The 12,143-nt window shown below is 35.1% G+C and overlaps 1 protein-coding gene and 1 pseudogene across 1 annotated transcript; one reads left to right on the top strand and one right to left on the bottom strand.

Moving 5' to 3' along the window:
* Nucleotides 1-323: 323 nt before the first annotated feature.
* On the top strand, nucleotides 324-2,206 carry LOC148926590 (putative GATA transcription factor 22). The gene is made up of 3 exons (XM_089058027.1): nucleotides 324-556; nucleotides 898-1,164; nucleotides 1,731-2,206. Exons 1-3 carry the CDS (start codon nucleotides 362-364, stop codon nucleotides 2,019-2,021), a joined length of 753 nt encoding a protein of 250 aa, XP_088914153.1. The 5' UTR covers nucleotides 324-361; the 3' UTR covers nucleotides 2,022-2,206.
* A 358-nt stretch (nucleotides 2,207-2,564) lies between these two features.
* Nucleotides 2,565-7,152, bottom strand: LOC125189560 (potassium channel AKT1-like; annotated as a pseudogene).
* Nucleotides 7,153-12,143: the final 4,991 nt, after the last annotated feature.

The following is a 12,143-nucleotide window of genomic DNA, read 5'->3' as shown; positions in this document are numbered from 1 at the left end:
TCTAGATCAACCACTGTTTAACAACATTAACGATATATCTTTGAGGTTAATACTAAAGTAACTGCTGTGTTTGATTAATCGATCAAGTAAAGGGGAGTATAAAATTAGTAAGCATTGGTGTGTTAAAAATAGAAGCATAGGGGATAGGGTTCTGTCAAATGGTCGTGTGGTAGCATTCTGCTCCTTCCTTTTTCACTTTTGTCTTTTTTTTCCATTTTGTTTGTTTGGTTGTCCTAATGTCACGTGAATGTCTTACCCCCACCCCCACCCCCACCCCCACCTTGCCTTGCATTTTCCCTTCTTTTAAAACACCTCTAATCATCAGATCATTTCCACCTTTTACACACTCTTCCTAGTTCCAATGAACCTTAACTTTTCTCCTATGGAGCAAGTGAAGGATAAGGAGCATGATGAGCAGCAGCAGGCCTTCAATTTTGGCCTAAATCGTCAAATTTTTTCTTGTTCGTCGTCTTCTTCTTATGCATCATGTCGAATTTTCTTCAATCCAAGTGAAGATCACATGGGGTTTGATCACCCCCAATTATACCAGCCCCAGGTACACAACACACTATTCCCTCTGTCCACTATTTAAAGAGTTATTTTGCCATTTTGGGTTGTTCACAATTTATAGAACCATTTACTTTATTCCATTTTTAGTCACATTCTCCCTTTACTTTCTTTATAATTAAAGTCAAACAATTTTTTAAAACTTATGTCAAGTCAAAAGGGTTCTTTAAATTGTGGACCGATGGAGTATTTCTTTTTCTTGTTTGTGTGTGTGTGTGTTTTTAAAGTAGTATTGCATGATCTGTATTGCAGCAAGTAGTACAAAAATCTAAGAAGTTTAATTGTTGAGTGAATAGTTTTTTCTTATATGTTTTGATCCGATCGAATTAGGATGTGTATTATGAGTATGATAGAGGATCATCATCATCAACATCTTATGATATCAAAAACAAGTTGGAAAATGGAGTAAAAAGGATGGCTTGGAAGAACGATCGTGTAGCTGAAGCTGCGAAGATTGAAGTTAAGAAGGTGATGCGTTCGTCTTCAGTCGAAACTGATCCGAGATCATCTTACAACTGCGACCCCACAATTAGGGTTTGCTCAGATTGCCACACAACCAAGACCCCTCTTTGGAGAAGTGGTCCCAAAGGTCCCAAGGTACTGTTTTTTTTTTGGCATATATATACTCCTTCCGTTCACGAAAAATAGTCTTATTTTGCTATTTTAGAATGTCTACAAAAAATAGTCTCCTAGCTGTACCCACTGTTTCTCATTTCTCTCATAGTTTACTTACTTTTTCGACTTCTACCTTACTTTACCAATTTCTCATTAAAACGTATGTCATCCACAAATCGGACTATTTTGTGGATGGAGGGAGTATATTAATATAGGGTAGTGAAAACCTACAAACTGTATCTTTCCTACAAACTACTAAAATATGATCTGGACCGTTAGATTTCAAGATTTGATATCAACAGATGACAAATAACATCAACACAAAAATGTCAACACAACGTCAATCGGTCGTAATGTTGACGTTGTGTTGACATTTTCCGTTGACTTTATTTGTCATCTATTGACATCAAATCTTGAAATTTATCGGTGCATATCATAGTTTGGAATTTGTACAATATATAAAATTTGCATTTGATTACGTCCCTACTAGTATAATTGTATCTATGGTTTTATTATGTTAACAAAATGATGAATATATTATTGTGCAGTCTCTTTGCAATGCATGTGGGATTAGGCAAAGGAAGGCGAGGCGCGCCATGGCAGCGGCGGCGGCAGCCAACTGCGGAGGGGCACCCGAGGTCAAGGTGAAGGAGAAGACGGGTAAGAAACGGTGCAAAGTAGGTGGTGGTGGATCATCAAATAAAACTACTAGTGAGAAGAAGATGGATTTTGAGGATTTCTTGAGCCACAAATTGGCAATTCATAGAGTTTTCCCACAGGATGAAAAGGAAGCTGCGGTCTTGCTCATGGCCCTATCTTCTGGCCTCGTTCATGCATGATGTTTAATCATCAAGTTAAATTATTATTCGCTTTATTCTTGATTTAGACTCAGAGAGAGATGTAGGAGAGAGTTTTAGCTTCTTTTTTTGTGATCTATCAGTTTGTAGAAGGTCCACCACTTAGATTTTCTGGTGCTCATCATTTTGTGATTTTAAATAAGAAGAAATTGATAGTATTTTGTAAATTTAATTTGTGAGGCAATCCGGTGGATTGATTTGGATGTTTTCATACTACATAGTGCATGAATCTCGGTTATTGTTCTTGAAAGGGAGCAAACCATATCCCACATCGGAGAATGAACAAGACTTGCAAGTGTATAAATGGGCTACCCCTACTCCATTAGTATGGGGCCTTTTGGGGAGTACCCCAAGAGCAAAACCGTGAAGGCTTTGCCCAAAGCGGATAATATCATACTAATGTGGAGTTCGGGTGTGCGCCACCGAGACCCCAACAGTTCTAATTAATTTATGAAAAGAATAATATTAGCAAACTACAATTATTATATAGCTTGTGAAAAATAAATTTTGAAAGATGAAGGATCCTTACTTGAAATGGCTGGCGAAAGCCACATGATCGCCATCTCTCACCACTTCGAAATCATCAATCTCAGATCCTTCTTTGCTCAACACTCTTACAAAGGCTGAACCATATATCTTCACACCAATCTCCTTCAGTTCCTCCAAGCTACGAGGGCGCACCACGAGCTTCCCCGCAACATCACCTTTCTCAGGGCAGGTTACTGTCACCCGAGCAGGCGCCGGCCAAAGAAAGGGCTCATCCCCTGTCTGTGCTGTTGCCGTCATGATCCCAAATAGGGAGTTGTTGTAGTTGTTTACTCTTCTCTGCCTCGTCGTTCGAGTCCTGCTCCATATTATGTCGTCGTGATTCATAGGTAACATGACGGGATCGCTCTTGAATCTCCTCAAGCAACGAACGACATTGGCGCGAGTTTGGTTGCCAACGGGGATGTGGGCAGCGTCGCTCTTGGTTCCTTTGAATGAGGTGAAAAGCTCCTTGATATTGTTGTGGCCTTGCTGCTCCGCTAGGTCTCTTGATGTGAAGCCATTTTCGTCTATATCGTCTATGTTAGCACCTTGGTCAAGGAGGAATTTAACCATTTCGATGTTACCTTCACGGACGGCAATGTGAATAGCTCTGCGTCCATTTTGGTTCGGCCAGGTCACGTCCCCGTCATGACGGACGATTTCTTTGAGGAGATCCAAGTTGTTCTGCTCTGCAGCTGTGCAAGAAAACATACCTACGTCGCCAGAGGATAATTTGGCACTATTGTCTGAGAGTAGCTCGATGACCGGTTTGTGGCCGCCAAGCATGGCTTCCCAGAGTGGTACACTTCCTTCTGAATCTGCACAAGAAGGTGTTGAAAAGATTAGAGGAAGGATGATGAAGATTTGAATGATAACACTGTTTTCCTCGTTTATGTCTTTTTATGTCTTGGCACAATTCATAATATGTGTAGTTTACAATACTCGTCGAAACTCCCTCCATTCACAAAATGTTGTCAATATTTGACTCGACGCAAGTTTTAAGAAATGTGAAGAAAAATGAATGGAAAGTTAGTGGAGTGTGAGTTCCACATTTATATTTTAGTTTTATAATAGAATGTCAGTGTAATGAGTTAGTAGAAAGTGGGTTCCATTTACCAAAAATAGATTAGAAAAATAAAAATAAGTGTGGTGTTATTATATGCAATTAACAACCATATATTACAAGATCATTGACAAGCAAGAAACAAAGTTCCAGTGTTTAGTTTGCCAGTCCAAACTATGTCTCAAACACAAGTAGAATGTAATATCAATATGGAATATGTTTAATTACCTCTGCAATTGGGATCAGCCCCATAATCGAGCAAGAGAAGGACACAATGCTCATTTCCTTGAGATGCTGCAATGTGCTGAGGGAGACAAAGAAACACACAGTGTTTGAAAGGCAAACTTGAATTAGTTAACTAGCTTTAAAATGTACTCACCATAGCGGTTCTTCCATTCTTGTCTGATTCATTTGGATCAATACCTTTCTTCAACAAATGATTCAACAACAAGTCATCTCCTCTGAGTGCTGCAAAGCATAGGGTAAGGGGAAGATTTATTCTTCCTCGTGGAATCATGTCCTCAATCTCAACCAAAATCTCCTCCATTATCGGGTTCTTCATTTCCTTCAAATGCTGTCAATAAAACACATACACTAGTTATAAGTTTAAATATTAGCTAACTTTGATCTCATCATTGTTTGCACCATTTGGTTCTAATATGTTTTTCATGCTATAGTATGAGGCCTACTAAATATAAAGATCGTATCCAAATTTATGTGTATTTATATAGATACCTGCAAAAGGTTATTCATGATTATTGTTCCATCTCCAACATTTGCTTGAACGATGTTCAGAAATGTGGTGCGGTTTAGTCTTAAAAGCTGAGTTAACCTTTTTGTTCTCACTGTGAACAATTGAGGCCTATAACATAATACACCAATCTCGCCACAAAGTTCACCGGTTTGGACCTCGCCAATAGCCTGAATTTTTGTTTTGTTGCCTCCACTATCATCAATAAGTCTTTGGGAAAGACATTTTTGGAAATGGTTTAAATCATGAAATAAAACTCACCCGTTGAACTCCATTTTTCATAATCAATAACTCCTGAAAAACAATTGTAGATAATGAGAGTGGAATATTTTGCACAGTTTTAAGGTATTGCATAAAAGTTGAGTGATCCTATTTTACCACTGCCCCTGTGGCAAGAATGTAAAAGTCAGTGGGCGCTTCATTTTGCAGGATTATGTCTTCTTTGGGAGGGTAATACTCTGCCCTCATCTCCGATACCTTAATATTAGGAATGCATATAATATTGAAAAAAGTAGTGAAAAAATGTACTGAAGGGAAAAATGAAAAGCAAAATTGAAGTGGTACTATAAATTTACCAGTTGGAAGAGCAAGTCCTTCGATACTCCATGAAACAAGTAGACGTTATCCACCAAAGAGTAGAAAAGATAGTTCGAGATACTCGATCTAATGCCCTTTGGAAGTGAATCGAGCGTCTCTTGCCACTGCAGCCCCTCATAGTCTGTCTTAAACTTAAAGGATAGATGTGAGATCATTTGCTCTTGAAGTCGAAAAGGCAGTCGGTTCCTCCGTGCAAAACTTGTGGCAGCTTGAATAGTATCTCGCTGTTGTTGAAAAATAGATAGTATAAATTAAGAAATTAATAAACTTAATGCTCACAAAGAAATGAACTGAAATGTGTTAGTACAAATTACATACATACTGGCTAGTTTTACTGGTGCCATGGACCACCAAGTTTGTCAGATTTCCAACCAAATATGCCATTAATCCAAGGTTGAAGAGCATGTAGAAAATGCTAAACATCATCTCCTTTCCATTCACAGCATGCAAATCTCCATAGCCAACCGTGGACAAGGTTGTGATGGACCAATAGATCGAAGTAACATAGCGAAACCATACGCTCAGTTGACGAAAATCGACTCCAGGAGGCATAGATTTTCCAATCCAAGTGTTAGTTGGATCATCATTATGAGCAGCAAGTAGATAATTAAAGCAACCGGCACAATGAATAGAAAAAATAGTAACCTATACTCAGGAACAAACATTATATAGTTCAATAACTAATTCATCATCTCTTTATTCATAAACAAATAAGCAAGTCTACAAATTTTAATGGACTTACACATATGAGCTTTGTACACCTCACCCAAAAGTAGTTGAAGTTCCTAATTTTCTCCATTCTGTTATCGAATAAGGAAAGGTATTAGCCATAAATATATAACATGAGAATCTTAAAATGAGATGAGAGATTTTGTTTTACCTAGTAAACAAGGCGTTAACTCGTCTAAGACGCCAAAGACGAAGCATGTTGAATAAGTCATGTAATCTTAAAGGCCTCGGTGAAATGTACCAAACAAGTTCAGGAGGGATTGTGGAAATGACATCAAAAGCCAACCAAGAAGTTGCATATTTCCTTGCAATCTTCCTATGATCGTCAACAAGAAGATATGTGCTCTTGTCCAAGTACGCAACGAAAAATATGAGGATGACATCAATGGCAAAGAATCCATTGACAACATTATCTAGGACAGAATTAAGCCTTCTTGGTTTATCAAGAAACGCGAGCTCAAACGGAGATGCCCAAGCCGTGTAGATGACAAGAATAGCCAGAAACGATTCCCAAACTCTGTCATATCAATCCAAGCATGATGTTTTCAATAATAAAGCAAAATAATCACTTTCAAGGTGAAGACCATTCACATGGATAAAGGGTATTTTCATTTAATACATTCCAAGTAATTGATATGCAACAATATAGAAAGGCATATCCATGGACTGAATATGGGGAAAAGTTGCAAAATTAAAGAAACTATGTCCAACCAGTCAATGTGTTTGGAAAAAATATTAAAAACGTTAGAAGAATCGGAATCTTGAACAAAATTAATGTCGTTAATGTTTGTGAATGCATGGGAAAGATTCGCGAAAAAAATAGGTGAACCGCATAGTATTAATTTATTGAAAATGAAGTACTCCCTTTGTTCCAAAAATTTTATCATTTTTTGACTCGGCATAAGTTTTAAGAAATGTAATGGAAAATGGGTTGTAAAAATTAGTGGAACGTGAGTCCTACTTTTATATATTAATTTTATAATAAAATTTTATTGAAAATGAGTTAATGGAATATGAAAAATATGAAAAACTTATGAGACGGAGAGAGTACAACAATTTAATTTTGACCAGGACAGAGGTAATAAAACAATCAACAATAGCATTGTTTAATAAAAAAAATAAACAAAATCAAAGCAGTCAATTCCGAATATTATGACATAACAAGAATCTAAAAATTGGAAGAATACAGTAACAAAAAATTATTGATTAAAGAAAAAATTACAAACTAGTAACACTAAAAATAAACAGAAATATCATCACATCATATGACCATTTAAAACATAAGAAAAACAGGCAGAGTGATAAACCTATAGCGGTGATCATAAGGAGAGATAAACGAAAGAGTGAAGCTTGATTGTGTGATTGCTTCGAGCACCAAGAGCGGGAAGAATGGTGGTGGTGAGACTGTAATTGCTGCATTGGGATAGCTGGTCAATGCTCTCCATTGTTATGAATCCTAATAAGTATATAATTTTGCAATTAAATCAGTACAAAAACACTTAATTTAAATTGATTGGGTATTCTAGACATATTAGCCAAATTAACAAATATCATCTCAACTCACAAAAACTTAAATTGATTGGGGAAATTCTAGACATATTAGCCAAATTAAAAAATATTACTATCTCAACTCAATTTGTAAGTTCATTCCGATAATGTCTTAAATATTTTCAAATTCCAAAAAGTTGTTGTATCGATTCAAACATATTTTGTTCTCTCTTTTTCGGGATGAGATCCCCTGCTGTGTAGCAAAACACAGCACCAGGTACTGTGGTCTAAACGCACAAATTTATTAATGAAACGCACCTGCCAATTAATTTAGCTATCAAGCATGAATTTTTTATAGTATTGATATGTTTAGTTATCAAGCATTTAATCAATCCTATATTTATTCTATTTATATAGTATCTGACGTAATATTTTAATATGTTCCCTTTTTATTTATGTATATGTCAGAATTAAATTTAATATTTTATCACATTAGATATTTATGTAAAAAAGAAATATTAAACAAAAATATAATATATATATATATATATATATATACTCCATTCATCTCCTAAAAATAGAAATTCTTTCATTTTTTGTCCGTAAAATAGAAACTTTCATTTTCAGGAAATTAATTTCTTTCTAATGAGACGTGACTCATTTTCCACTATCAAACTTCTCATTTTATATCTCTCTTACTTTATCAATTTTGCATTAAACTCGTGTCGTTTCAAATGTTTTTATTTTGAGGGGACGAAGGAAGTATATATGAAGATGATCACAGTATAACTAATACTCCCTCCGTTCCACAGTAATAGAGGCATTTCATTTTGCGCACTCATTTTGAAAAAATAATTATAAATAGTTAAAGTGAAGAAAAAGTAAAGTAAGAGAGAGAATAATGTAGAGAAGAGTCTTATCTACAATATCCTCTCTTACTTTACTTTTTCTTCACTTTAACTATTTATAATTATTTTTTCAAAACGAGTGCAGAAAATGAAATGCCCCTATTACTATGGAATAGATGGAGTATTAAACACATTATATGAGAACACAAATTTAGTTTACTATTAAAATAATTATAAGAGCGATTTAGAACACTATAACTTATAATGAAGTATTTACTTATTAAAATATTTAGTTCACTATAATGATATTTTGGTTTATTTTGTGTTTTGAACTTTTAAATAAAAAACTGAATAAAAATAAACTTATTAAACAAGAAAAAGAAGAAAAATAGGATTGATTAAATGCTTGATAACTAAACATATTAATATTACGTCAGATACAAAACTATGCTTATATAAAAAGAATAAAAAAATAGGATTGATTAAATGCTAGATAACAAAACATATTAATATAAAAAAGTCAAGCTTGATAACTAAGTTGGCAGGTGCGTTTCATTAAAAAAATTGTGCGTTTAGACCACAGCACTGTGTGCTGTGTTTTGCTGCACAGTAGGGGATCTGATGGGCTCTTTTTCATTCTCTTACAGTCATCACTATGCATATTTTGTACTTTTATTTGAATGCTCCTCGGTTCCTTGTTAACTAAATCACTTCATTTCGGAATAGAGATTAAAAAAGAGATATTAGTGCGTCTGGTGGAGGAGAATAAAACAGAAGAAAATAAAATGAGAGATATAAAAAGAGAATAAAATAAGAGAAAATATTAGTAATTTTTTTAAAAATAAAAATAACTCAATAATCTTGGAATTTTTTAAATAAAAAATTATTTAATTAACAAGAGACGATAGGAGTGTTGGGGGAATAATATTTGTACTTTTGTTACAAAGAATTAAAAATCAGCTCATCTAATTTTATTATTTGTAGTCCACAATAAAAGATTGTTACTTAGAAAGTATTAGGAGTGTTCCATGCACATTTGTACTTCTGTGTTCTGGCTCCAAATTGTGTAGGTTGGATCGTTATTGGATCAACCTGATAATGACTCATTAAGAAGTAACCTGACACCAATCTATGACGAAAAGTCTTACCTTCAAATTTGAACCCAATCAGTACACGACATGAACTCGACAGCATAAATATATAATATGGGTTAACACGACATGATAATTACTCGATAACGATCTGAACCTGATTTACAAGATTAAATACTAATATGATATTACAGAATAAAAATCTGATTTACTTGATCAAAATCTGATTTACATTATCAAAATCTGATAATACAAAACTAAACCTGATTTACACGATTAAATCAAATTTACACAAACCTAGAGAAATAAACTAATGTATAAATATATTATATATAAAATAAAAATAACTAAAATGTTTCATATTTAATGGACGGATGGAGTATTTATGAATGAATCAAAATGAAAAACTGTGACATAAGTGTTTCTAGACCATTGTACTCACCTCTCATATTTGATGCACTGTCGTAGTCTTGACCTCTTAATCATGATAAAGATAAACCACACTTACCAAATACTGAGTCAACCCCATCCTTCAAGAACCAAGACTAAGAAACTTTCTACAATCTTTCCATCATTTTTAACATATCTCAAAACTAAAGTCATTTTCTCTTTTATCGATGCATCATGCGCTTCATCATCCAAAAGGGAGAAAATATGATTTTTCATATCATCCAAAATAAACACAAAAATTTATCAAACCCTTCTGAACTACGGGACAAACCATCTGATTGTGACCAGGAGCATTCTCCAATGTAACTGCAGCTACCTTAAGTTTATGCTCACGGTACCAGTCAAGAACATCTTTTCTTCAAAAAGTCAATCTTTGTCTTAACAATAATCGAATCACATCTAAAGAAGCAGTAAAGCAAATGCGACAGTTGACTTCTACTTCCTTATCAAATTTCATCAAATTGTATGCAACACTTTGTCTTTTATTTCTAAATCCTTCAAAAAGTATTATAGTCACTACAAAAAAAATCGCTAATTAGTGGCGGAACCGCCACTAAATCGCATATTTCCGCCAGTAATGGAGTTAGTGGCGGAACAGAACCGCGGCAATATAAGCGCCGCTAAAATATCAGTGGCGGAAATATCCACTTCTAAATTTTAGTGACGGATTACTCATGGAATAAAGTCTGCCAGAGAAATTCCGCCAGTAAAATTTTTAAATAGTGGCAGATTTTGGGGCGCCATTATTAGTGGCGGAATTTGTTTCCGCCATTTCCGCCACTGAATTTCAGCCACTGTTCCGTCACTGTTCCGCCGCTTGTTTCGCCACTGAAATTTCCGTCACTGAAATTACAGTGGCGGAATATATCCGCCACTATTTTTTTGTGCAGATTTTGGTTATATTTATTTTATTATTTATCCACCCTATTACGATAATTTTTCAACAAATCAATACATTTTTCATAGTAAAAATAACAATAGTTACCCGAATGCTCATTTATTACTCATAACACCAACGTTTAATAATATTGAGCAAATGTGTAAATTCTAAAACTTAATTAATAACAAAATAGTGATGCATGTTCCTTCTCATGTCTTGTTCCTTCCTAGTCTCAAGAACTTTGTCTCTTTCTTAGTCTAATGAACTTTGTCTCTTTTCTTTCCAAATCTTGGATGAAACTTATTTGTTCATCTTTGAGCCACCTCCTGAAGCCACACACATATCCAATAGAATTAAAACCAGTGATTAAATCAAGTAATGCTTATTCAATACTAAAATAATTCAAGTAGCAAAATCACAACTAACCTCCACTTTTAGCATCATGTAGAATATTCATCATTAGGTTGGGCAACAGAGTGACTTGACTGGTGGGACTGTTGTTGGCTCACCAACAGATCCACTACCTTCTGCATCTTGATCACATCCTCTTCCAACTCCATTCTATGCTCACGCTCTTCATTGAGATTTTGCATCTCACTTTTCCACTTGGCATCATGTTGTTGATTGCTAGACGAAGCAGCCACGGACTTACTACCTAAGAGCATTGGTCCAAGGACTCCCGTTCCAAGCATCTGCTTCTTCTTGTCAAGGCGGCCTCCCATGATTTGATTGACATATATATCCTTTAGATTGGCTCCTTCACCTTGTGTAGCCGCAATCTCTTTTACTTTGGCCTATGAAATGAAAATAACAATAAATATTATATGAATAATAATTTAATTGCATATAAACATGTAAATAAACTTACATCTATCTCTTCGGCCTCCTTAGATGTATGTTTTCCATTCTTGAAGTGTAGTGTCAGGTAGGCGTCATACATAATATCCCCAATAGAGAGCCCCTTTTCATTTTCCTGCTTGTCAAAGATAATAAAACAAATATTAATATAAATAATGAACTTGATTTATTACATACATGTGTCACTTACAATTTTCTGAGCTTTTACGCAATCTCTTTTTCGTGTTATAAAAGCTATTTGGCAATAAATTGTCATCGCTTGGAAACCCCTCTTTTATCAATTCTGTCAACCAATCATTGCACCTCTCTAGCCAGTGATACTCCGCCTTCAAACTCATTAGCCGGACCACATATGATAACTGTGAATGCTTCTTACAACCAGGCCACAACTCATTATCAGCAGCATTTAACATATCATAAAGTCGTTGTGCATCTGGATTTGGTGGCTCTTCCATGTTACCAATGTTATATTGTGGACCAACAGCTTCTAATACCATCGTATGATATGCGGTAGAAGCTTCATAATCTATTTCCATAGCCGAAGTTCTACTTGATTGACTTGATGTTTCACCTTGAAACCTCCATACGTGGTAATTATTTACAAAACCAAACTTAGAAATGTGGAACTGCACTTCGTTGGTTGATTTATATAACTTGTTATCACACTTTCTATGTGGACACTTGATTTTGTCTTTGTCCATGTATGCGGGTTTACCACTTGCAAATCTAATGAAATCGGCAATCCCCTCTAAAAATGCAGGATTAAATTCACCGTTTGAAAGAAGCCGCCTATACATCTTGTAACAGCCCACCCTCCTAGG

This window comes from Salvia hispanica, chromosome 5 (assembly GCF_029641045.1).
Source record: "Salvia hispanica isolate PSC_SH4W2 chromosome 5, Shi_PSC_v1, whole genome shotgun sequence".
NCBI lineage: Eukaryota > Viridiplantae > Streptophyta > Magnoliopsida > Lamiales > Lamiaceae > Salvia > Salvia hispanica.
The sequence above is the reverse complement of the archived record's forward strand: the minus strand, read 5'-3'. Positions and strand labels throughout refer to the sequence as shown.

Coding starts and splice junctions, on each gene's coding strand:
- LOC148926590 (XM_089058027.1), top strand. CDS start 362: ATGAACCTTAACTTTTCTCCTATGGAGCAAGTGAAGGATAAGGAGCAT. Junction 557..897: donor CCCAATTATACCAGCCCCAG/GTACACAACACA, acceptor CGATCGAATTAG/GATGTGTATTATGAGTATGA. Junction 1,165..1,730: donor GTGGTCCCAAAGGTCCCAAG/GTACTGTTTTTT, acceptor ATTATTGTGCAG/TCTCTTTGCAATGCATGTGG.